The sequence below is a fragment of the Desmodus rotundus genome, chromosome 8 (genome assembly GCF_022682495.2).
Source record: "Desmodus rotundus isolate HL8 chromosome 8, HLdesRot8A.1, whole genome shotgun sequence".
NCBI classification, from domain to species: domain Eukaryota; kingdom Metazoa; phylum Chordata; class Mammalia; order Chiroptera; family Phyllostomidae; genus Desmodus; species Desmodus rotundus.
Genome location: NC_071394.1, coordinates 93,700,972 through 93,727,733, shown reverse-complemented (window position 1 = coordinate 93,727,733; position 26,762 = coordinate 93,700,972). Strand labels below are relative to the sequence as shown.

The window sequence follows — 26,762 nt, the reverse complement described above, 5'->3', positions numbered from 1 at the left end:
TTTTCTCTCTGCTTCCTGGAGAACTCGTTCTTGGGCTTCAAAATCCAGCTGCTGTGTTTGTGGCACCATCCCTCAAGTGTTCCCCCGCACTTCGCCCCAACCCTGTGTTAGCATTTACCCTCCCACTGCAGGTATGGGAATGATTGTCTCCTGGGCTGGAGGTCCAGGAGGTGGGGGCATGTGTTATTCCTTGTGAGGAGTCTTCAAGAGGACCCCACAGTAAACAGCACCCCTGTCTCCTGTCTGGCTTTTGCACGTGTTGAGAGATAAAAAAAGAGAGGAATGGGAATCAAACTATTCACTTTTTTTCTCTTGATGGAGGCTAAATGAGAACTTAACTTTTGCATGAAACCAAATGGTCCTGCTAAGTGTGTCCAGAATTCGGCACAGGACTGGAAGAGCCCAGCCCTGGAGAAATGGCCCAGGAAAGCTGTTCATGGCAGACAGCTCTCTTCCTGGAGAGTGGGGAGCAGCCTGGGGTCTGCAGGCCCAGTGTTTTCCTTCCAGCACTTACCACTCAGGGTGTTTAGGGAAAACCCCTCCTCATTTGTTCATGGAGTGGGGCAGATATTTTACCCCCTAGGATTAAGCTCTGAGGTGGCATAGATCATAAAACTGCAGAAAACCTGCTCTGGCTGGTGTGGCTCAGTGGATTGATTGCTGGCCTGTGAACCAAAGGGTCATGGGTTCGATTCCCAGTCAGGGCACACGCCTGGGTTGCAGGCCAGGTCCCCAGTGGGGGGTGCATGAGAGGCAATCACATTAATATTTCTCTCCCTTTCTTTCTCCCCCCCTCCCCTCTGTCTAAAAATAAATAAATACTCTTAAAAAAATTCCAGAAAACCAGAGGATGTGATCTCAGAGATTAGCAATTCTGACCAGCCCTCATTTAATTTAATTTAATTAAGTGAGGGTCACTTAATCCTCACCTGAGTGGTCTGTAACTTTAATATGTAATTCACGTGACAGATATTATTAATTAATATTGTTAAAAACAAGGCAACAGGCCCCAAGTGGAATCACTTATGTGAAGCCCCACATTGCCAAACCGAGATTTAACTGAATTAGTTTCACTCTCCCAGAGATGGAATCTTAAACCATTCAGGAATAACCTTATCAGCAATAATTAGGTAATCTGCCTGATAACCCCCTGTCATCCCCTACAGAAAAATTAACCTTGCAATAACCAATCTGTTATTTGCCTAGTATAACTTCCTCGGTCCCGCCCCCTTCTGCTTATAAAAGTCATTTTGTAACAGTTCCTCTGAGATGCTTTCTATTTGCTAGATTGGATGCTGCTTGATTCATAAATCACTAAATAAAGCCAATACAATCTTTAAAATTTACTCATTTGAAATCTTGTAAAATCCTCATTTGAGGACACGTTTATTGATTTTAGAGAGAGAAGGGGGCAAGAGTGGGGACACACACACACACACACATGGGGGGGGAGAAATATGGATTGGTTGCCTTCTGTATGCACCCCCACTGGGGATCGAATCTGCAACCTTTTGGTGTACGCACAATGCCCCAACCAACTGAGCCTATTACCAACTCAGCCTACTGGCCAGCGAGGACCTTTTTTGTTTGTTTTAAACAATATTTTGACACAAATCCCAAGGGCAAGAAAAAGATAACTCTTGTCTCTCACCCTTCCACAATGCTGCAGGAATTGGAATCCCCATGCCCACTCTGGAAGGCTCAATCAACTAGAACGGTAAGACCAGGGCTGCCTAAAAGTCTGTGCCCAGGGTGCCTTGGCACAGGACTGTAATTGCAGAATCAGGAAACAGGGTCCTTGGCCAACTCAACTCCATCCACATATTAAAAGAAGTGAAATGTCAGGAGGAAACACACATTTAATTAATTTTAAAGAGCTCTGTTCATTTTCACATCCTCACTTTTTTTTTCTCTGCCTTAATTCTTGCCACTGTAAATTGCTCCAGAAAACAATTTTAGAATAGAAAAGAAGCTAGGGGCCAGAGAAGTGGTCTTTAACATTTAACCTTCTGTTGGCACCATTTAGGATTTTAATTTTGAAGCATGGCAAGGAAGCAGAAATGATTTAGGGCCTCACATGAGCAGAATCACTTTAAAGTGAAGATATAATCCCCCCCACCCCGCCCTTGAGATCTCTCCGTAAAACTACCTAAAGAATGAAGACTTCTCCCAGTACTGATTAGAACAGAAGGCATTTCTGATCCCTCACGAATGGGAATATGAGCAAAAGTATTCCAAAGCAAGGACTTACTTGAATTCACTGCTAAACCCAGCACTTCAGACTCCTGAGGGAGGTAAAAGGCGCTGAAATTAACCCGGCATTCAAAAGTATCAGTTAAATGCTTTTGCAACTTCATCACCATATACTCGGGAAAACACTGCTATTCGAACCTCCCATTGTCGGAGAGTCTGGAGCTTCTAAACCAAGAAAGAAAGAAGCGAACCGGGTTATTTACGAACTCCTTCCCTCGTGCAGTTTTAAGCCGTGAAATACGCCTGTTTATTACTACTCAGAGGCCAAAGTTGGGCTACTTAACCCTGCTCTGCGGGGGTTTGCGCTGTTGGCTCCTGCGCCCCCCCGCGGATTCCTGTGGTGGTGCAGCCCCTGCCACTCGCTGCAGGAAAGCCGGGCACCTGCAGACAACGCGGCACGCTGACGCTACCCGCGCGCACAGCCACCGCTGCACTCCTAGTTAGCGATCTGTCCCTATCCAGCGACCTGCCAGGCTGCGGGAGAGGGTATTCCAGTCGAGGGTCCAGAGTCCGAGATCTCAGCACAGTGGCAGACGGTGCCAACAACAGCCACCCCAACCTGGGCTGGGAGCCCACGCTTCTTTGGAGCCGTTCGCGGTGGTGCAACTCAGGGAGCCAACTTAAGGCCCGTTTGTGGACTCCGTGCAGGTAGCTGGGTCCTGCCCACCAGTGGATGGGGTGGCTGGGACTGATGGGGCAATCCAGACTCGAGTGGAAGTGGTGGAGTGCCTCGCGCTTCTGGTTCCTGGAGGCGCATGGGGGGCTCCGAGAGAGTGTAAAGTGACTGCTCCGGATAGAGATTCAGAGCCCTTGATCATCGGAGCCAAGATGCGCGTCGGGTTCCTGAACCTTCGAGGCTGCTGGGCTGGGGAGGCTCCCTTTGGGAGGTGTCTGAGCCTGGGAGGATCCCTGCGGGTGGGGTGTTCGGGACAGCGACTGGGCATCCTTGGGGTAGTGCATCCTGGGCATCCTGAGGCAGGAGTGGGATTGGCAAGCCGCTGCTGTGGAAGTTCGGGGCTGGGTGGGGGGCTGATTAAGCGTCTTAGAAACGGGAGGTTGGCGGTTGGTTCTGAGCTGGAGTTTTTCAGGCAAGGGCTGCTGGGGATCTACGGAGGAAGTAATTGAAGTAAAGTTTACTAGGAAAGATGACTGGTGTGGGGGGTCTGGAGGGAGGTGGCAGTGCTGAGGGCCCTGGGGGTAGGTAATTTGGGGATCCCTGGGGAAGGCGGCAGGTTTAGTAGCCGTCCCAGTCCTGGTACAAAGTGACTGATTAGGACTCTCTCCTCTCCTTCAGTCGAAGCGACTGAATACCTCCAGGAACTGGCGGTCCGGTAGATTCGCGCTCATTTCCAGAGGCTCAGAGGAGGTAGCTCAAACGGGGATTTCTGGGGTGGCGGCTGAGCAATCCCGGGGCAGGCAGTTGTGCCCGAGTTTCGGATCATTTGGGGTTCCTGGGAAGGGGACACCCGCGCTGCACGTGCGTCGGGAGAAGAACGCGGCGGTCTGTTAAACGACCTGGGGGTTTGTTTCAGGGTCCCACCCAGCAGATCGGTCTGCGGAGCCCCGGGAGTGGAACCCGAGCCGCACCCCCAGGCACGCCGGGTCGCCGCGTCGGGCCCTGCCCTGTCGCGCCACGCCTTAAAAGGCACCAAGGCCAGGGTCTCACAGCAGTGGCTACAGTCATGGAGGGCGTGCTTGAGGCCAACTGGAGCACCGAGGCGGTCAACGGGAGTGCGGCTCCGCTAGCGGCGCAGGGCAACCGCACCCACGGGCTGCAGCGCAACGAGGCCCTGGCGCAAGTGGAGGTGGCGGTGCTGGGCCTCATCCTCTTCCTGGCGCTGAGCGGCAACGCTTGCGTGCTGCTAGCACTGCGCACCACGCGCCACAAGCACTCGCGCCTCTTCTTCTTCATGAAGCACCTGAGCATCGCCGACCTGGTGGTGGCGGTGTTCCAGGTATTGCCACAGCTGCTGTGGGACATAACCTTCCGCTTCTACGGGCCCGACCTGCTGTGCCGCCTGGTAAAGTACCTACAGGTGGTGGGCATGTTCGCCTCCACCTACCTGCTGCTGCTCATGTCGCTTGACCGCTGCCTGGCCATCTGCCAGCCTCTGCGAACCCTCCACCGCCGGGCGGATCGCCTGGCTGTGCTCATCACCTGGCTGGGCTGCCTGGTGGCCAGCGCGCCGCAGGTGCACATATTCTCCATGCGCGAGGTGACTGACGGTGTCTTCGACTGCTGGGCCAGCTTCATCCAGCCCTGGGGGCCCAAGGCCTACGTCACATGGATCACGCTCGCCGTCTACATTGTGCCAGTCATTGTGCTTACCACCTGCTACAGCCTCATCTGCTTTAAGATCTGGCAGAACATTCGAATCAAGACGGTGGCAGCGGGGGCGGCCAAGGGACCTGAGGGTGCAGGGGCGGGCAGCAGGGAACACGAAGCCCTGGCACGAGTCAGCAGCGTCAAACTCATCTCCAGGGCCAAGATCCGCACAGTCAAGATGACCTTCATCATCGTGCTGGCCTTCATCGTGTGCTGGACGCCATATTTCTTCGTTCAGATGTGGAGCGTCTGGGACACCAAGCCGCCCAATGAAGGTAGCTCTGGGCGGGAGACTGGGAGGAGCGAGCCTGGCGGGAGGTGGCAGGGCCGTGCTACTGCCGCCTCCGCACACATCCAGGGTTCTGAGGGCCTCTTGTGGGGAGAATCCTGCAGAGCTGGGTTTGAGTCATGACTCCATCATCCACTGGCAGAGTGATTTGGGGCATGACCTCCTCCAGCCTCTACTTCCTCTGTTGTAAAATGGCAGTAATGATAGAAGTACCAGCTCTCCCGCCAAGCAGTGCGGGAATGAAATGAGAAAATGCACGTAAAGTCCTTAGCCCAGTCCTCAGGCTACAATAGGGTGTATACGGTCTATGGTTCCTTATTACAGACCAGGAAACTGAGGTTCAAGTGACTTGCGTTTATGCATGGTTAGTAAGTGTGGGAGGTAACTTTCAAATCTAGGCCCAAGTTCAAGATCTATCCATTTTAAGTTCACTTTGCATTGCACTTCCATTTTAAGTTCAAGCCAGCCTGAACCCACCAGGTCTGGTTTGGATAAGGGTAGTGGGAGATGGGCAATTAGATTTGTCTCACAAAGCGCCGAGACGGTGCTGGATGGGGCATTGTGGGGAGGTGAAGATGGGCCTCTGAACCCTGGCTTGGTGGAGGTGGTACAGAGGTAACACAGGGCACTGCAGGCAGGCATGGGAGCTGGGTAATGTGGCTTATGCTAGGGGTTTGGGGGAAGGGAAGGGAGCAGGGATGCAAATTTTCTGATTTGACCTGGAGGTTTGAGTGATTTCTATAGGGAGCTTGCCCTCCAGTTGGAGGAGGGTGGAGGTCAGGGCTGAGGGTGTCCAGGGCCCATTGTTCAAGCTTGGCTGGTAGGAGAGGAGGAGAGGATAGTATGGGGTGATCTGTGGGGAGGGAGTTTGGGGGAGCAGACAGGGTGGCAGGCTCCAGGGGCTGGAGGCTTGTAGCTGTCTCTGGGTGGTTAGGAGATCCAGGCAGTGGCTGCCTCATTGCCCACAGTTTGCAAAGATCAGTCGAGGTAAATAACTCACACCTTTTTGTTTGAGGGTAAGTGCATAAAATTGCACTGGGGTGCCAGAGACTCAAATGTTTGTAAGGAGAGACCAAGGGATTTTCTTTTACCGGTCTGCCTGTGACAGAGCAAAAATGTCCCATTTCCTGATGTAGTCATTACTGCTTCCAACAGTCTTGAGCACAATCATCCTGCGCAAGCTGAAATCTTCCTTCATTCAGCTGGATAACTTTGCTTTGCTCTCTTCCCAAAACCACAGGCTCCTGGCTTTCCCAGTTTTCCCAATTAACCTAGCGTTTGCATTACTACCTAAGTCCATTGTCACTCAATATTTATTGAGCAACTGCAGTATGCCCCTTTAGCTGTGAGGGGTGAGGGTTGCTGTGAAGACTCAGCAGAGCCAGCCTGGCTTCATCATGCAGTCCCTGGTCACATCTTATGGAGGGGATTCAGGGATCCAGAGAGGGGAAGGTACTTGCTGTAGGTCACCCAGCAAGTTGGAGGCAGAGCAGAGACTAGAGCTGAGGTTTCCTGTCCATCCCCCATTTCTTCCTGTGCTATGTTTCTTATGAGGGGCATACGACAAGGGAGTTAGGTTGGGCAAAAGCCAGAAGTGGGAGGGGGGTTATAAATAAGAGAAGACACTAAGCCAACCTGTTTCACAGGCAGGCTCCAGAGAGACCAGACCCAGGAGCTCCAACACCAGCCCTTGAGGAATTGAGACTGATACTCCCTTAGAGCAGGAGTATGTCGAGGAGACCTTGGATCCAGTCTTCCCTCCAGCTGTTACTAGCTGTGGGGCTTTGGGTGAGGCGTCCCCTCTTTCCCTTGACCCTTAGTGTCTCACTTTTAGAGTGAGGATGTTTCAGCATCAGTTCATTCATTCAGCAGGTACTCTGACTCTTCTCTCTTTGTAGCCCCTCACCTTTCCCTTTCATTTTTCTCCCCCCATCCCATATGACTTCCTGTTGTCCATGCCATTCACCCGCTCTCCTCTTTCTCACTTTCCTCCCCAAAGATCGAGAGTATGGGGTTAACTCATGTTACAATCACTCGTGGACTGGATATCTTTTCTACCCTTTAAAAGTACACGAAGCAATTTATGTGTCTGTCTTAAAAACAAGACAAAGGAAAAGAGGAGCTGTAGAGTACTCTGAGGTAAGTGAGGGCCAGAGGCCTTCTGGGTCCATGTGGTCCCCTGAGGATATCCCGGGGTGAAGCCTGCAGTGGAGATGGGCTGCTCAGGCTCCAGGAGCAGGGAAAGAAATGGACTCTAAGAACCTCAGGCCTTCTTTCCCTTTGCCCCTTTGCTTTTTATTAGTTCAGAGAAAAGGGCGGGTCTCACACGAAAAGCCCAGGTCCTTCTGGTCCTCCTGGGCATCCTGTTCTGGGTGCTTTGAGAAGAGTACAAATGCAGAGCACAGGGGGTCCATGACTGTGCTGCTGCCAGCGCCCTCTCCGCCCCCACCTCCAGTGTGTTGCCAGGAGCAGGTGCCAGTCCACGTGTGAGAAGCCCATGGAGCACAGGGGATGTGGGCTCTGGCCACCAGCCTGGCCAAGGTATATAGAAGTTCGAGTGGCCGTGGGCTCAGCCAGAATGCATGTCCTGTGCCCACTTGGCATTAATCTGGATAATTGCAGGTAGCAGGCTGGGCCATCAGAAATGATGATGTTTACAGTCACCTTGGAGATATGACTCAATCTAGAAACTATTGGCCAGCTCAGGAGATGTTAATCAGCAAAGTGGAATCAATGCGCAGCCCCTGCTTTTCTGTCCAAGAGGAAAGTGATTTACAAGAGATGCAAAATATCTAGATCAGGGCTCCTTGCTCTGCTTATTTCCTGGGGATTGGAGACTGGAAGCTCAGGGAGCTTGTTGTGAATAGCGGACATTCTTCAGGGCAACACCTGGACAGATAGGCTCAGACGGAGGCAGGAGTGGGGCAGATGTGGGATCTCTCCCTGCAAATAGCTTCCTCGCGAAAATCCCTGGAAAACAGAACCAGAAGCTCTAACCACCGGCTATAGATCAAAGTGGGTGGAGAAATCACACTAGCCTTGGCAGCTGGTCTCGTGGCCTCTTGCAGGATGCCAAGTCCCTGCTTCCATCGGGGCTCACGCTCTCTGGTGTTCTCTCGAAACCCAGGTGCCCCTTTTCCATTGCTCTCCCTCAGATGACTTCTGCTCCCAACCCCCTACACCTTCATTCACACCAAGGGCTGCCTTTATGGGCTTAGAGTTCACCTTATTCCCAAAGTAATTTGCCGTGGGGCACTAACATCTAGGTACTGGGGCAAGATAAAGTAGACATAAGGAAACTTCAATAAAGGGGGGGAAAAGACTAAGACAATTATAATAATAGTAATAATAAAAATAAAGTCTCTGTGTAGAGGTGAGCTTCTGTATACATGGGGCGTCCTTTTCATAAGAGCCAAAGCAGAGGAAAACTCCCAATTTCAATATTTCTACTGTTTGGAAGAAAAAACAATGAATGATAAGAGTGATAGCTGGCTGCCCCTGTCAAACACTGAGGTACTGGGCAAATCCCCCCAAAGGAGGAGGAGCATGATGGTAACCTAATCAGCTTCCCTCTTAAAGCAGCCAGGGCGATCGGAGCCCCGACTTGGTGAGACGGCAGGAGGGGGCTGAGGCCAGACTCTCGTGCAGCTTTGACAAGCCCCACGTGTGCCCTTCGGGGTCCAATTCCGCAGCCGAAGATTTGGCACCAGATTTCCCCTTGAACTCGACGGAATTTGCTTTGCTGCTGGACCCGAGAACTCCGGCCCTGGGGTCGTTCTGAGGGGGGAGGTAGAGGGGCTGAGTTCATCTTCCCAGGGTTTGGGGATGGGCAGCTGATTTTGAGTCTCTGTCCCTAGTTTTCTCCTTCCAGTGTGTCCTTGTGCAGAGCCCCCTCCAGTGGGCAGAGATGAGGGGGAGGGCAGGTTGGCACATGGGGTGGGATGTGCTGCCTGTCCTCACCAAGCAGGCAGTGTGGCTCCTGCCTAGTCACCATTCTCAGGTGCTGGACAGCTAGAGGAGAACCTCTGGATGAAAAGGAAATCTCACTCACATGCGTAGATGAGCCATATTTATCTTTCAGAACAGTCCCTTCTTCTCTCAAACTTGCCGATTTCCATCGGAGCGAGCAAGTGCCCAGAGAGCAGAGAGGACCTCACGGCCTAGGCCAGGACAGCGGGCAGGCACTGCAGGGCCCTAGACTCCACGGTGTGGGCAGAGGGCCACACGGCCGGCCTGTGTTTGGAGGCTGCCCGGCCATTTTCTCCTGTGTGTCCTGGAGCAAGCTGTTCCATCTCTGTGAGTCACTGCTTCTTCTGTGTAATGCAGACGGCACAGCCTACTCACGGGGTTGTTATGAGGATGACATGGTGTGTCCTGTGGCCTGTGGGGGCGACATGAACTGTGTCGCTCTTCTCCCCTCCACCATTCTACATGCTAAAATTCTTGTTTTCATTCTTGGGATTGACTTTGAGATTTTGGCAGTTATTTCTGAGGGAGGAGATGGACATTTTTCTCTTGAGAGCCTGGGTGGAGGGAGAAGGGGAAGCAAGCAGAGCCTGCTGGACAGTAGGCTCTGTGTCCAGGCAGTTGGTATGTGGAGAGACCCTTGTTAAGGCTGGAGAGGTGGACTGGGAGCCTTTGGGGACACAGCCTGTCCTGTTCACTGGTATGTGCCTGGTGCCTAGCATGGGCTGGGCACCCACTGGGATCTCAACCAGAGCTTGCCGAACAAAAAGTGGGATATGGGGGGAGGGAAGTGCATGAGAAAAGACAGGGATGAGTGTGTAGAGTTGGACTCACAGAAATAAGGACTGTCTAAGCAGCCTTCCAGCTGGCTGCTTTCTAAGCAGTAGAACTGGCTACCTGTTGAAGAAGTGAGTGCCCCATCATTGGGGGCAACCAAACATTTATCAGGGGTGTTGTCCCAGAAGGAAGGTTCAAATGCACAGGAGGCTTGGTTTTAAGTTTTTTCGCATCTGAAAATGAGCTTCCCAGCTCCTCCCTGTTTCTGTGGAACTGCAGCCTCTCCAGTGTGCCCTGCCCACCTTACAAGGACACTGCTGAAGGTGTGGGTGGGTGAGCTGGCAACTTGGAGAGGGGTCTGCTTTCAGGTGACCATAGATATGGAGAGCAGTGGGAGAAGGTGGGCAGGAGGAGAACGGACAGATCATTCTTGGCCTGGGAGAACTCTCAGCTTTGCCCTTCTGGGTATAAACTGTAATTAGAGGGACAGTTAATAACTGCACTCTTGTCTGATTAAGCAATTGAGACTTCTTTGATGTTCTTGGCTAGTGCTAGTGTTTTCCCTTTGGGTTTTTGATCCAAGGTGACTTTACTTTTTTTTTTTTTTTTAAGATTTGATTAATAACGCAAAAATAAAAATCTGGTGGGTGAGTTTTTGCTGCCTATTTTTTCCCATTTGATGGATGTTGAGTGGGTTGGGGAGAGGGTGATGAGGGGGAGCAGTGGTTGTGGGAGGGTCTGTGGGAGGAGATCAGCTCTTTGGAAAGACTGGGCTGGGCCTGGGGTCAGGGGTTGGCCTATCAGCTGCCCGAGGGGCAGGCCCACTTGATGACCCCACCCCTGTACCAGAGCCCTGCACCCTCTCTGTGGCCCAGACACCCCAACTCCTGGGCTCTTTCCAGCAACACCCAGCTTCAAGGCTGCTAACGGCCCTGCCCTGTCAGCATGCCGGGCTCTAAGCCTGTGTCATTTGACTTCCCCTGCGGTCCAGTGATCCCACCGTCTTAGCTGCACCTCTCGTGTCAGCACCTCCCTTTTCCTTTCATTGCCACCTTCCTGGTTGATAGCAGCCGTTTTTGACTTTGGCTGTTGGCATTATTGGCCAGATAATCTTTGTTTCGAGTGCGGCGTGGGGAGGGGCTGCTGTCCTGTGCCCTACAGGACTCAGAAGCATCCCTGGCCCTGCCCACTAGATGCCACCAGCACTTCCCCTCAGTGGTGACCACTCACACCGTCTCTAGACAGTGCCCAGTGTCCCCTGAGGGGCAGAGATGTCCCTGGTCGAGAAGCACTGGTTTAGAGCCATGTGTAGACCTGACCTGAACTAACATCCAGCAGACCAGTGCACCCTTGTCACTTCTGCTCTGGGCTATGGCCAGTCGGCCTTGTGTCCCCTGCCAGGCCTGCCAACTTGCCACTTCCCACAGGTCCTTTTGCCACGTGCCCATGACGACACTGTTCTCCCCACAGGAGTGCCCACCGCAGTCTCTTCCATGGAGACCCATCCTTCAGAGCCCAGGCCCCATGTGTGGGCTGTGTTGTGCACAACTCCAGGGGGTGCCGTTTACCTCAGGCTCTGCGAGAAGGATGCTCTCAGCAGCTGTGCAGGGACAGTCCCAACACGGGGCCTGGCAGCCTCTTCTAGTGGCCCTTTCATGAAATTCTGTCTTCCCCAGCTCGGGGGTCTCCTTCCTCCTCTGAACGCCAATGCGTTCATTCCACAAACAGTTATTCAGTGCCTCTCGAGGGTCCTGTCCACACTGCCTCTGCTTGGGTCTGTCCCACCTCCGATGAGCAGATTTCAGGGAGTCCTCCTTAGGCCTTCGCCTGCCCTCTCGTGGCCAACAGCTGCCATATTCATAAACATGGGACAGACAGGCCAAGGTTGGTCACAGAATTTTGGGCACACCACAGACCTCTGGGAGGGACACCCCCAGTTGCTGCTGGGCTGTTGTCAGGGTCTTATGCCCCAAGGGGTAGCTGGATGGAGTGGCAGCAGTGACCCTGGGCAGTTGACCAAACCTGTGCCCTACAGAAAACTGGAACTCAGTTTTCTGGGGTTAGGAATAGACTTGAGGTTGAGGGGAGGGCGGAATGTGCCAGTGGCATAGTGCCTGGCATATAGTAAGTGCTCAATAAATGTTTGCTTTAAAAGAGAAATTTCAAGACAGGCCAGGGCCTAGGGTAAGTCAGTACAGTTGAGGGGTGGGAATTGTTTGGAGCTGAAGAGCAGCGTTCTAGCAGGGGGGCTGCAGTCTCAGCTGAGGAGTGGTGTCAAGCCCAGTGAAGCTGGGAACGCGAGTGTCACGAGTAAAGAAGAACGAAGGCCTCACTGGAGGGGGCAGCAGGCAGTGAGGTGGGGAGGTTCTAGCTTTGGGTTTGGCAAATCCAAGGAGACTGCACAGGACAGGTGGGCAGGAGTGGGTATAACCAGGCAGTCTTCAGTGTTCCAGCCCCTGATTCCTGTGATCCTGATTCCTGGCCACTGAGGGGCAGCCTCTGCCAGAGCCTCCCTTTGTGCTCCCCCGGAAGCTGTCTACCGGTTTGCCAGATGCTCCAGTACCACGCATCTCTGCCCCCCAGGGCCCGTGCTCACACTGCCATGGTCACTCCTGCTCCTTGTTTCTTTCTCTTTCTCCCCACCTGACCCTGGTATCTGGGTGTGAACTGAATTTTTCTAGAGGGAATTGAGGCCATCTCCTGTCATCAAGCAGGGAAATCGTCTTTTTGCCTTTCCAAAGTGCTAGTGGGGGTGGCTGATTTATTAGGACTTCTGTCTGCTAATTTCATGCTTAGCTGAATTCTGTCCCTTATTGAACTCTTTCTACTTTCCAGTCTCTGCTGGCCAGGACAGACCCACAAATAAGACAGTCTTTAGCCACAGGTTATAAACATAAATAATGACAGTATGAAAGGATAATGCTGTAAGAGAGAGATTTATTTATCAAGTACTGTCAGTGCCCTGAGACGAATTCATTGATTCTCTGGGAAAAAAATCAGGAGGGTTTCAGAGAGGAAGCAGCATTTGGAAAGGGTTTTGAAGGATGAGTAGGAGCTGGTTATGCTATGAAGTAGATGTACATTCCATGTTAAGATCATTGGACAGTTACTTTATTATCTTTACCCCTATTGGAGGGATACTTCTCAATCTTCAGTGTGCACACAAATCATGTGGGGGGTCTTGTTAAAATGCAGACTCTGATTCAGGAAGTCTGGTTGGCTTTGCATTCTTAACAAGCATCCAGGTGATATCTATGCAATGCCCCTGCAGCTGGCCCATTGACAACACACAGAATAGTGAATATTTAATATCTTATCTCTTTTACCAGAATGTGCAGTTTGCTTTTACACATATAGCACAAATTGGCTGCAGGGTCCTGTTGTCCCCATGTTGTCCTAGGGTAGAGAAGGGCTGGTCGTTTGCAAAAAGGCCCCTGCTTTTCTGTTTTCAGGATGTGGTTATTCCTTAGGTTCAGTCCAGTGAACCCGACATGTCCCCTAGGTTTGAGAATGACATAATAGAAGCCCATTTAACACTCTGCAGTCCACACATTTGGCTGTTAATCTTTACTTTTTGACACATGAGATGATCACACTTGTGATTTTTAAAACAATTCCTATGCTATAAAATTGTGATCTTTTCATACATATATATTTATATTTATATTTTATTGATTATGCTATTACAGTTGTCTTGATTTTTCCCTCTTTGCCCCCCTCCACCCAGCACCCCCCACTCCCTCAGGCAATCCCCACACCATTGTTCACATTCATGGGTCATGTGTGTAAGTTCTTTGGCTACTCCATTTCCTGCACTGTACTTTACATCCCCATGGCTATTCTATAACTACCTATTTGTACTTTTTAATCCCCTCACCTTTTCACTCATTCCCCCATGCCATCTGGCAACCATCAAAACACTCTCTGTATCCATGATTCTATCTCTGTTCTTGTTTGCTTAGTTTGTTTTTTAGATTCAATTGTTGATAGATAGGTATTTTTGCCATTTTATTGATCACAGTTTTAATCTTCCTTTTCTTAAATAAGTCTCTTTAACATTTCATATATAATGGTTTGGTGACAATGAGCTCCTTTAGTCTTTTCTGCCCTTTGATTCTAAATGATAGCTTTGTGGGGTAGAGCAGTCTTGGCTGAAGGTCCCTGCTTTTCATGACTTTGAATATTTCTTGCCAATCCCTTATAGTCTGCAAAGTTTCTTTTGAGAAATCAGCTGACAGCCTTATGGGAACTCCCTTGTAGGTAACTAACTGCTTTTCTCTTGCTGTTTTTAAGATCCTCTCTTTATCTTTAAATTTTGGCATTTTAATTATGAGGTGCCTTAGAGTGGGCCTCTTTGCATCCATCTTGTTTGGGATTCTCTGTGCTTCCTGGACTTGCATGTCTATTTCCTTCATCAATTTAGGGAAGTTTTCTTTCATATTGTTTCAAATAGATTTCCAATTTCTTGTTCTTTCTCTTCTCCTTCTGGCATCCCTATAATGTGAATGTTGGAACGCTTGAAGTTGTCCCATAAGTTGCTTAACCTATCCTCATTTTCTTGGATTCTTTTTTTCTCCTTGTTGTTCTGATTAGTTGTTTTTCTTCCTTATATTCCAAATCCTTGATTTGATTCTTGGCTTCATCCACTGTACTGTTGTTTGCCTGTAAATTGTTCTTTATTTCAATTAGTGTATCCTGCATTTCTGACTGGATCATTTTTTGCTGTTGAGGTCATCACTAAGTTCCTTGAGCATCCTTATAAACCGTGTTTTGAACTCTGCATCTGATAGATTGCTTATCTCCATTTAGTTTAGCTCTTTTTCTGGAGTTTTGATCTGTTCATTCATTTGGCCCATGTTTCTTTGTCTCCTGTTTTGGCAGCGTCCCTGTGTTTATTTCTATGTATTAGGAAGAGCTGCTTTGACTCCATGCCTTGGTAGTATAGTCTAATGTAGTAGGTGTCCTGTAAGGTCCAGTGGCACAATCTCCCCTATCACCCATGCTGGGTACTCGAGGTGCACTGTTCATATGGGCTGAGTACACTCTCCTCTTGTAGTTGAGCCTTGGCTGTTGCTGGCAGTCAGCTGCAGGGATTGGCTGTGACCACTTACCACCAACCTCTGCCCTCCATGGAGGATCAATTGTTCAGGGTCAGGGTGGTGGTGCTCTGATGTGGTCTGTAGCTGTCCACTGATATGCTGGCGCTGGGGTTTCCAAGGTTGTGCATGTCAAGGTCAGCCCCAATGTGTGTTTTGCCCAGGACCACACTGCCTGAGCTATAAAGCAATCTGAGATGACTGCTACTTGTGCTGGACTTGGCGATTCTCAGGTGAAGCCAAGCTGTGAATCTAGGTTGGCTACTGCTAGAACCAGGCCTGGGGCTCACTGAGGCCAGCTGTTGCTTGTTTGAGAGGATTTAGGGAGCTGTGCAGCATGAGCCAAGACCAGCCATGCATATGGAAAAGCAGCTTGGGTGGGGTGGCGTCTCTGGGGATCTCCAAGGCAGGTCAAACAGTGTAGCCAGGTTGATGTAGTCTCAGATATGGCACTAGTTTGCTGACTTTGTAGGGGGAAGGTTTAGAAAAGGATCAATGGCCTCTGCTCACCTTGATGCCAGATATTTCAGTTTCTCCCTGTATGCCATTGGTGCTTTTCAAGTTGTTACCCCAGTGCTGGAGCTCAGAGGGAGTGAGTCTGAGTAGGTGAGTCTGTGTGTGGGTTCTTCAAGAGGAAGTATTTGGGGCTCTAGCAGTGTCTTCCACCGACTCAGTCCCCACTGATTTTTGCATCCAGAAGTTGTGGGGACTTATCTTCCTGGCACTGGAACCCTGGGCTGTGGGCCTGGTGTGGGGCTGGGACTCCTCACTCCTAAGATATCCCTCCTGAATTTTTATGCACCACACATGGATGTGGGACCAGCCTGTTTGTGTCTGTGTCCCTCCTACCAGTCTGGATGGATGTGGTTTCTTTAAATCTGTAGTTGTCAGACTTCCATTCAACTCTATTTCTGATGGTTCTGAATGATGGTTGTTCTATATGTTAGTTGTAATTTTGATGTGGTCATGCGAAGAGGTGAGCCCTGTCTGCCTATGCCACCATCCTGACTGGAAGTCCTCAGTAATCTTTTCAAAGAAGGCACTCTGTACTACATATTGGTCTTCAATCTTTATATATGTGTACATTAAAAAAAAAGTTTTCCTTAGACTACAACTCCCAAATTCTACACAGCCCCTATAGAAACAAGGGACTTAGACCTGAATTCCTCATCTTCTGTAGCAGGAATTGAGGGGAAGAGGGGAAATGGTGTTGATTTGGGAGAGGTGGGGAGGCCTTGGACCTACTGATGGTTTCTGGAGTATAAAAGTTGATGAGCTTGATTTGATTCAGATGAGAGATGTCAGATGAGTCATGCTTTTGAATTGTTTGTGAAATGCCTCAGGAACAACATAGCCCAGAGAGGCCTTGGGCAGCTGCATGTCAGCTGTTCTCAGCTAATTTGGGCCTTCACTGAAAATTTGAGTGGAGGGAGTGCCTGGAGACCTGAACAGGGGAGTTCTTGGGGTTTGAGTAAAGTTGGGCTGGTAGGTAGATTGAAGGCTTGGGCTTACAGCCCTGGATGGCCCTCAGCTGCCCACCCCTCTGTGAATCACGGTGCTGAGTGGCCATATAGAGTTGTTTTTGTCTCCTGGGATATAGTCGCCCAGGGTGGGATGTCTGCTTTTGGTGTATGGCCATTTATACTCACCTTTCTTGCTTGGAGTTCCCTCCTTGAAGATCACCTGTGGTCCCCAGTCTTGGGCCCACCAGCCCCTCCCCCAGATGCTGCAACTCCCTGTAATAGAGTGTCTGTCTTGTACTTCTCTCTCTTTCCCTCAGGTATTTGTAAATCCCTTGAGGGCCGGTCCCCAGGGCTGGCTCAGTGGCTGGCACCCAATAGAGTAGTATAGGACATTGCTACATTGTCATCCGCCCCCTCCTCCTCTGAGCTTAAGGTCAGGCAGGTGTGAGGGCCAGTCCCTGGATCAGTGCCTCCCACTTGCCTTCCCTTCTAGGCAGGAACCAGAGGGCAGTGTGCAGACACTCAGGGCTGGTCCTGGGGGAAAGGTGTTATTTTTATGGAGGGTCAGTTGGAGAGCTGCTGCCACCTTCCCTTTTGGGTTTCTTACATCACTGGCAGAGTAAGATTTTTCCAAAATCTAAAGTTCTTTTGGTGACACTTAACTCAATCTAAGGGCTCTGAGTTTTGATTTTTCTTTTTTAAAAATATTTTGAAATCATTGAAAAAAGGGCAAAGGGCAGTTTTTTAAAATTGGCCTGGGACCAGGAGCCAGACCTGGGGCTTTAAAAACTTATGTAGTTAGTCAGCCTTGGACGGTGTGGCTCAGTTGGATGGACCGTTGTCCTGTGTACCAAAAAAAAAATCCCAAGGTTTGATTCCTGGTCAGGGCACATGCCTAGGTTGTGGGTAAGATCCCTGGTTGGGTCTCATGTGGGAGGCAGCTAACCGATGTTTCTCACATTGATGATGTTTCTCTCTTTCTCTTTCTCTCTCTCTCTCCACTAGCCCCCCTCTCTCTCCCTCTCCTCCTTCCTACCTCCATCTCAAATCAATAAAAAGATTATGCAGTTAATAATGTTTCATATCCATTAATAATAATAATGCTAATTACTTGAATAAACACTTTGCCATTCACAAAGCCCTTTTGCACTTTTTTTTTTCAATTTTCCCAAAGTCCTTGTGAGTATCCTGTGTTCCATGTCCAAGCCTGGGCTGCCTCAGGTTCTAGGACACAGAGCAGCCCAAAGCAGCAGCCGCCCCCACTGTTTCACAGGTGCGAATTGGCCCTGGCCCTGGTGCTGACAAGAAAACTAACATTTACTGTGCACATACACACCATTGTAGTTAGTAATAATGACAACAGCTAAGCTTTATTAAGTGCTCACTAGTGTGGAGTGCCAGGAATCATGGTGAGCACTTGGAATCCCGTCTAATTAAACTTGACAATGATTTGGTAAAGAAGTTCTTTTTATTATTTCCATTTCACAGATGACAATAGGTAACTTGTCCAAGAACACACAGTTGTGAAGTGGCAGAGCCAGGCCTGGGTAGCTTGAAAGCAGTTCTGCTCCTGGTAACGTGGGGAGAAGTGGGCTGAGTATGACACTTTCCGAACCTTTTCCGAACCCCTCCCATTTCCGAACCTTTTTCTATGTCTTTAAACATCTGCCCCTCCTATTGGCATCAAGATTGGCTAACTTTTTCTGTAAAAGGCCAAACAGTAAATATTTTAGGCTTGCCAGGTATAAGGTCTCTGTAACAGCTACTTAGCCTTGCCCCTGTAATGCAAAAGCTGCCGTAGACGAGATGTGAATGAATACAAAAACTGTATTTGCAAAAATAAGCTGCAGGCGGGGCTTGACCCTTGGACTGTAGTTCGCTGGCCCCTGGTCTAGGCCAGGAGATACTTCCGCCAGGAAGGATGGCGCTCTGTAGGAGGCAGTTGTTTCTCTTTTCACTCACAGTTGGACTTTAAAAGACCATCCTTGGGGAGTAAGCAGTGCTTGGCTTCGGAGGGGACTTACATCTGTTGTGGGAAGAGGGAAGTTGCTCTCTGACTCTATTCCTCAAATCACACCTTGAGGGTGATTGCCCACCCAGGAGAGGATTTGCTGCCTGGACTCAACCTGCCATGTGTGATTGCTGACCTAGTTTTAAGAGGAATCAGACTTCGTTACATTCAGGTAGGAACATAGGGTGACTTACTGTGTGTCCTTGGGGAAGTCACTTCCCTTCTCTGAGCTTCCCTTACCTTAGCTATAAAATGGGGATAAGGCTGTCCTGTTCTGTGTAAGCTTGAGTGGTAATTCAAATGGGTGACATTGCTACATTGTCATGTGCTCCCTGGACACATAACCGTGAAATGCAAGGACAGTATTTTCCATGCCCTGTTCTGTTCCTGCTCCTCTGCAATCCTGTGAAAGGGCAGTGTTGTGGCCTAAACAAGACACAGTGAGTGCAGAGGGCAGGTGACGTGCAGTCACTCGTCTGCTTGGAAACCATCAGTGGCTCCCCAGTGCTTATAGATTAAAGTCCAGACTCAGCCTGGACTCAGGGTCCTCCTCAGCCTGGCTCTTTCCAGTCTCTTCGTCCATGAAACTTCCCTTGCCCAGCCCTGGCAGTCCCTGAATGCCCTCGGACATTCTTACTTACATGTCTTTATTCCTGCTGCTTTTTCCCTTTGAAATGTCCTCCAAAGCCCCTGTTTTTATTCCCAAATAGCTCTGTTTGCTGCTGATGGTTTGAAATCCCACCACTGGGGACTCAAATCTTGGGTGATCAGGATATATTTGTCACATAAAAAAAGTCCAGATGTGTCCGTAGCATTGGCAACTTGATGTGAGCGGTTCAGCTTAGAGAGGGTCATCCGTTCTGCAGGAGTGGGGCCAGGCAGGTTATTTGTGTCTGTGGCCACCAGGTGGGGGCAGAGGTGCTGGCCATGGTCCCAGCTCCTCCCACTCAGGCTGGCTAGCAGCTCGGGAAATCGGGAAATCGTTACCTTTTTGTTGTTTATGTTTTTTTTTTTTTTAAAGTAGGATACGTAAATTTAAAAGATCCAAGTGTAAGGAGTGAGGCAAGCTTAAATGAACAACTAAGATTACACCACAGATTTTTTATAACTACACAGCTAGGTAAAACCCAGTGCCTTTCTGTCCAAGCCTGAACTTCTGTCCCATTAGGTAGCCTTTTACACCTGCATTCTTCCCCCAGTGTCTGACAGTTTACTTTTCGATGCCTTTTAAATTTTTGGCTTTTATGTGTTGATTTTGCCTCTTACATTTTATATGTTTAATTATGATGTTGAGGACATCCTATTCGCAGTCTTGGTGATATTTCACCAGAATTTCTAAACTTAAATTCATCTTCTTCTTGCCCATTCAAATCAGAGCAAATTTTTTTTCATTCTGTTTTGTAGAAAGTGAAGAATTCAGTATTATTGGCTTTCCCCCCCTTTACTCTTTCTCTTTTAATTTTTTTTATCATCACCTGAGGACATTTTTACATTGCTTTGTAGAGAGGGGTGGGGCGGGGGGAGAAAGAGAAACATCGATGTGAGAGAGAAACATTCACTGGTTGCCTCCTGTATGTGCCCCTGAAGGGATCAAACCTGAAACCCAGGTATGTGCCCTGCCCGGTAATCAGACCTGCAACCCTTCCATGCACCAGATGACAGTCCAACCAGCTGAACCCCACCAGCCAGGGCTCTCTTTTCTTCTAAAAATAATTTGAGTCTCAGGATTCGATTTCTCTCTTTTACTCTCTAAACTTTTTCTTTTACAAGATTTTTTTATTTTTTGGTCTGTTGTAATTTGTTTTGGTTCCACGTGTATACAGAGTCATCAGACCAGTGGCTCTCAAACCCGGGTGTGCATCGGAATCCCCTGAAGGGCTGTTTACAACAAGTCACTCAACCATGCCCCCAGGAGTCTGATCCAGTGGTTTCAGGGTGGTGCCTAAGAACCAGCTTTTCTATCAAGTGCCAGGTGATCTGGGGACCCCACTTTGAGAACCAGCGAATTTGTCTCACAAACAATAGCCCTCCTCCCTTTGGTGCTGGGCACTTTGCAGACGAACAACTCTGCTCTGCCTTCATGGTGCTGTGGACATAAGACACGTCCATACCATATTGATAGAGAATTGTTATGAGTTTATTTGAGCCAGACTCACCACAGTTGCTAGGAAGCAAAATCTCAATGGGTTGAGAAAATGCTCTGGAGAATGGCCGTTTTGCAGTTTATTTTATACATCAGAATCAAAGGAGGAGACGTACATGAAGTCCACTGTTGGTAGATTAAGGGGGTGAGAGAAAGTAAAGCAGGGAAATCTCCAGTATTGGATAAAAAGCAAAATGGACACACTTATTGTACATTGGTGGGTACAGGGTAGTTCAATTTGCAGCACTAGAGACGGTATTCAGGGAACAAGGTACCAGAGAGGGGTTCTGTGGTCTTGTGCCCCGGTGGGAGGTTGTGCCCTAAGTCGTCTGGAGAAGGAGGTTACTCTGACATTCCAAAGATGTGTGCTTTTGGATACAAAAAGACTACATAGGCTCACTTAAGGTAAAGACTGACCTTCGTCAAGGAAGCTCAGGCCTAGGATGTGACTACCGCCAGGACACACTTTTAGTCGGGAATTTCTATGTTCAGACCAGCCTGTGTGTTTCCTCTTGGTCTCTGAGTTTGCGAGGCCCACCAGGCAGCTGCCCCCGAGATGGTCAGGTTTAGTATGTGGCCCCTTCTCACCCACAGCGGCACCTACATCTTGCAACTCCAGCATCCCCATGAAAAGCCCTTTCCTGGATTTAGCTCTAGAATTCTGGAGCTATTTTTTGAGAACTTTTTCTCAGAAAACACCAAAGGCTATTGGAGTTTTCGAGCCTTCGCAGTTGCCTGCACTCATAAGGATGTGGTTGTGAACAGAATTCTTGGGAATGTTGTTTTTCTTGGGTTTCTGGAGGTGTTGCCTCTCCTTTGTTGGTGGGAGATGTCTGAAGTTTGTCCAATTTAAGTCCATTGAAAGAAATCCAGATTTTTTTCCCTTCTACTTAGAAGTATTTGGGGTTAGGAATTTTCGTTTTCTTTGAAGCTTAAATTTGTGATTTAAGATTTAAGATTTAAGATTTTATTTATTTATTTTTTAGAGATAGGAGAAGGGAGAGAAAAAGAGCGGGAGAAGAACATCCATGTGTGAGAGAAATAATGATCTTGCCTCTTGTACACAACCCAACCTGGGACCTGGCCCGCAGCCCAGGCATGGGCCCTGACTGGGAATCAAACCAGCCACCTTTTGGTTTGTGGAAGGACGTCCATTCCACTGTCACATCAGTCATGGCTATGCCACTGTTTTTGTTTGTTTGTATAAATCCATTGTCATGTGGAAGCTGTGCTCTTAGGGGCATCTTCACAGAAACTCCTGCAATGTTCTCAGCTGTGAAGATAGCATCCACTTTCTGGCCACCATGCCTTTGCCTGTGCCGTTCCTCCTGCCTAAAGCACCCTTCCTCCCTTCTCTGCCTGACAATTCATGAGCATCCTTTAGGCATCAGCTTCAGTGCTGGTTTCTGAGGTGCTGGCCATGATTCGCTCTTAGAGAGTGGCACCCCTCCTTGGTGTGCTCACCTCATGGTGCTCCTCATTCTTTTGGTTGTATGTGTGTTCCCAGCGCCTAGCCTTGGTTCCTGGCATGTGGCTGTGATGGCAGCCACCAATGTATTGGGCATTCACTGTGTTCCAGGCACTCTTTAGTCCTTGCAGCATTCCCATAGGTTTGTGTACTCTTGTCCCCATTTAGAGATTAGGAAACAGCAATTTGGGGGGAGTTGAAATCACTTGTCCCTGATGGGGCTAGAATATGAATGCGGTCTGACAGCTGCCGGACTCTGTGCTCTTTGGCTCTGAGAAGTAGGCACTCATGCTTGCTGGGTGAGCCATGAATGAATAAATGGCTGTGAGGAGGACAGCTCCTGCTGCTGGAAGCACGCAGCGTGGAAACGTTTGATGAGAGAAAAGACCGGGAGCATTCCAGGGCTGGCTGAGCCTGGGAGGGGTTGGGGGGCAGGCTGAGTGCACAACCAGAGCAAGGATGTGCAGACTTTGTCTCTTTAGTACTCAGTCTTTGTGGCCTGGCTCCTGGTACTGGAAGAAGGCAGCTCTCAGGAAATGGTGTTAACACTCCAGTCCTGATGCCCTGTTCTCCTTTCTCCCTGCAGCTTCGGCTTTCATCATCGCTATGCTTCTGGCCAGCCTCAACAGCTGCTGCAACCCCTGGATCTACATGCTCTTCACAGGCCACCTGTTCCACGAGCTGGCAGAGCGCTTCCTCTGCTGCTCCTCCAGCTACCTAAGGGGCTCCCGGCCAGGAGAGACAAGCAAAAAGAGCAACTCATCCAGCTTTTTCCTGAGCCGGCACAGCTCCAGCCAGAGGAGTTGCACGCAGCTATCCTCCGTGTGACCAGCTTCAGGCTGGACTGCCTCCCTTCAATCAGGTTGTGTGACATGGACAGTCTGTCCCTTGGTGGCCTTGTATGTATGTGTATAAGGTACCTCTCCATTTGTACAGCTCCACACCTTGGAGCAGTTTGCGTGGGGTGGGGGGTGCTGACAGGGGGTGGGGAAGTGGTCTCCATGGGGGCAGATGGTAGGGTGACTCAGCCACCAGACTGTCCTTGGATCTCCCATGAGTTCCTGCAGGCACTTCTGCTCCCCTGACTCCACTGCTGCCCTGGCTGCTGGATGAGTTGTTTATGTTCCCTGGACTTGTAATTTCACTCCAGTATCTTTTTCTCCTTTATTCTGTGATTTTGCAAAAGGGTTAGGTATAGGATTGGTGACCAATTATGTTTGGAAGCTCAGTGTCCTGAGCTGGGAGTAAGAAGTGGGAATGAGACCTCAAACGGGGAAGTGGTGCTCATATCCTCCTGACTCCTCAGTCTGTGTTTGCCTTTGAGTGGATCTATCCCAGCATCGTTGGGTACCAGCTTGTCAGAGGATGGTCCTAGGAGCAGGGAATCCTCTTATGAGATGTTTTGGTCTAGGAAGTCAATTAAAACCTGGATTAAAAACGTTTAACACACTAATATCTAAGTAGCAAGTGAGAAAGAAAGAAAGAAAGAAAGAAAGAAAGAGAGAAAGAAAGAAAAAGCATCCAAATTGGAAAAGAAGTAAAACTGTTTGTAGATGACACAATTTTATGTATATAAAATACTATGGAATTTGCACACACACTTATATTAGAACTAATTAATGAGTTCAACAAAATTGCAGAGTACAAGGTCAATATGCAAAAATCAACTGTATTTCTTTCCACTAGCAATTAACAATATGTAAATAAAATTAAGAAATAATTTAATTTAGCCCTGGCTGGGTGGCTCAGTTGGTTGGAGTATCACCCTGTACATCAAAAGGTTGTGGGTTCAACTCCTAGTCAGGGCACGTAACTAGGTTGTGGATTTGGTTTGATCCTTGATTCGGGCTCATGCAGGGAGCAGCTGATTGATGTTTCTCTTTCTCTTTCTCTTTCTCTTTTTCTCTTCCTTCCCCTCTCTCCAAAATCAATATACATATCCTTGGGTGAAGATTTTTAAAAAAGAAATAATTTAATTTATAATAGTATCAGAAAGAATAAAATAGGAATAAATTTAGTGAAAGAGATACAAGACTTATACACTGAAAACTACAAAATATTATTGAAAGAAATTGAAGGAAACAAATAAATGGAGAGACATCCTGTGTTCATGTGTCAGAGACTTAAATGTTGTTAAGATAACAATAATGTACAAATTGGTCTATCGACTTTTTGTAACTCCTATCAAAATCCTAGTTGGCTTCTTTGTACAAATTGATAAGGTGATCCTAAAATTCATATGAAAATGCAAGGGATCTGTAACAGCCAAATAAACCTTGAAAAAGAAGATCCATACTTCCTGCTACCAAAACTTACTACAAAGCTACTGTAATAAGGACAGTTTGGTACTAGCACAAGGATAAACATATTGACCAATGGAATAGAATACAGAGTATACATATAAATCCTTATATTTATGGCCAATTGATTTTTGACAAGTGTGACAGGAGAATTTAATAGGAAGGTAGTGTTTTCAACAAGTGGTGCTAGGGCAACTACCTAGCCACGTGCCAGTGAATGAAACCAGACCCCTGCCTCACACTCTATATAAATATTAACTCAAAATGCACCAGAGACCTAAACATAAGAGCTAAAACTACAGAAATGTTAGAAGAAAACACAGGCATAAATCTTCGTGACCTTGGATTAGTCAATGGTTTCTCAGATACGCCACCCAAAAGACAAGGAAAGGAAAAAGAGATAACTGGACCTCATAAAAATGGGGCACAAAACTTTTATGCTTCAAAGGACACTGTCAGGAAAGTGAAAAGAGAATTCACAGAATGAAAGAAAATATTAGCAAATCATATACTTGTATCCAGAATGTATCAAGAACTCTTACAACGTAACAATAAAAAGACAAATAAGCCAATTTTTAAAGTGAACACAATTATGTATTTGAATAAGCAAATGAATAGACATATTTTTTGAATAGTCATATTTTTATATCTTCTCCAAAGAAGATAATATAACTGGCCAATCAGCACATAAGAAGATACCCAGCATTATTATTCATTAGGGAAAAGCAAATCAAAACCACAGTGGAATCCTACTTCATGCCCACTAGGACGGCTATCATAAAAGAGATGGGCGATAGCAGGTGTTGGCGAGGGTGTGGAGAAGCTGGACGCTTGTACAGGGCCTGTGAGAATGAATGTAAGATAGTGCAGCCACTTTGGAAAATAGTCTGACAGTTCCTCACAAAGTCGGAGCACTAGAAATAGTATTTACTGAAGAGAAATTAAAGCATACATACACATGAAAACTTGTCCATAAATGTCCACAGCACCACGATTTATAATTGCCAAAAAATGGCAATAAACTAAATATCTATCAACTGTGAATGGACAAGTAAAATGTGGTGTACCTGTGTAATGGCATGTTATTCAGAGTAAGAAGAAATGAGGTACTGTTACATGCTACAGTATGGATGAACTTTGAAAACATTACACTAAGTTAAAGAAGCCTTTGAAAATAGCCGCTTACTTACACGACTCCATCTATTGAAATATCCAGAGGAGGCAATTCTACAAAGAGAGATTATGGAATAGTGGTGGCCAGGAGCTGGAGGCTGGGGCTGGATGGGGGGTAACTGCTAATAGATACAGGGTTTCTTTTTTCAGTGATGCAAATATCCTGGAATCAGTGGTGAATGGTGCACACTTTTGAGAATATTCTAAAACCACTGCACTGAACACTTTAAACAAAAATTTTTTACCAGCCGAATTCAGCCTGAAGGATGAATTCCTCGGAATCTCTTACCTCCTAGCACTTTCCTTTCTGTATATCACTCACCATTTTGAGGAACCCCACAGTTTTCCTAACTTAGTTTTTCTGCAAGAGACGGCATTTCCAGTTTGGCCAAAAGGACCAGCGGTGATGACACGCCGATCCTGGTCTAGAAGGCACAAGTGATGCCTCATGGCTGCGAGTGGTGTGTTTTATCTAGAAGAACAATTCACCAAGGGTCTCAAAGGCTTAACTCACCTGGTAAACATGCTCTCAAATGTCCTCTCAGCCTTGAGGTAGGACGTGATGTTAAATACAGGACATTACAGATCAGGTGTTTTCAGGCAGACTGGCCAGCTCAATGGCACTCTGGGGCAGTTTGAAAACTTTAAATTTCTACACACATTTTTGGACTCATTGCGACACAGTAAGGACATTTCCTGACGGCTACTCTCTCCCTACATGCTTTCCTCTCCCCTCCACACCGCAGTGCACACCTGTATGTGCACACGCACGCACACACCGTGTGCACAGGATGGTGAGGTAGCAGGGTCTCGGTGTTCAGGGAGAAGAGAGACACGCACTGAAATGCCAACGTTCAAAGTCGCAGCATTTGGTTCAAGATCTGCCATCTGTGGTTCAGTGACTGTCATCTGTGGCCCAGGGGCGTGGAGCAGGGTCGCTGTGACCGGCACCGGCCAGTCCTTGCTCCTTGGGAAGCTACCAGCATGCGGGGTGGGAGTCTCACCGTCCACATCCAGGGCTGTGCGGGCGCTCTGGCGGCACATGTAGCTACGGTGGGCTCTGTTGGCATTTGAGCCTCTGTTCACCAGCCAGGGATGCCCCGTCCCTGCTGTCCCCAGGGAGGTTGCCATCCTCGCAGCCTACAAAAGCCACTGGGGATCAAGGAGACAGCGACGCATAGATTTTTCTGACCAGGCACAACCTTCCTGAGAACCCTAGGGTTGCGAGGTTCTTAGGCACCGGAACCAGCTGGGATACTGGACTAGTTCTGTGAAAGCTCCGGGTGGTACCTCGGGTCTCGCTATGGCGCAGCAAATCGGCGACATTTGATTTCAGCACCGCACCTGCACATACAGCCCTTCCATTCCAGGCTCTTCCAGGAGAATATTTTCACTGTCCCTTAGTCTTTCTTCAACAATAGCCTGAAAGAAAGAGTGTGGGGCCCAGAACGCTTCAGTCGATTCCATCCTCCGGTTTGCAAACCCAGCGTGTGGCTG

The 26,762-nt window shown here is 48.4% G+C and overlaps 1 protein-coding gene across 1 annotated transcript; it reads left to right on the top strand.

Annotated features, from left to right (window-relative positions):
- The first annotated feature begins 2,769 nt into the window (after nt 1–2,769).
- OXTR (oxytocin receptor) lies at nt 2,770–22,678 on the top strand. The gene is made up of 3 exons (XM_024556752.3): nt 2,770–2,901; nt 3,786–4,854; nt 22,379–22,678. Exons 2-3 carry the CDS (start codon nt 3,936–3,938, stop codon nt 22,618–22,620), a joined length of 1,161 nt encoding a protein of 386 aa, XP_024412520.1. The 5' UTR covers nt 2,770–2,901; nt 3,786–3,935; the 3' UTR covers nt 22,621–22,678.
- Nucleotides 22,679–26,762: the final 4,084 nt, after the last annotated feature.

What these genes read in the sequence shown, in the direction of transcription:
- OXTR (XM_024556752.3), top strand. Translation starts at nt 3,936, where the DNA reads ATGGAGGGCGTGCTTGAGGCCAACTGGAGCACCGAGGCGGTCAACGGG. An exon ending in CACCAAGCCGCCCAATGAAG is followed by an intron (nt 4,855 to 22,378) that starts GTAGCTCTGGGC and finishes TTCTCCCTGCAG; the next exon opens with CTTCGGCTTTCATCATCGCT.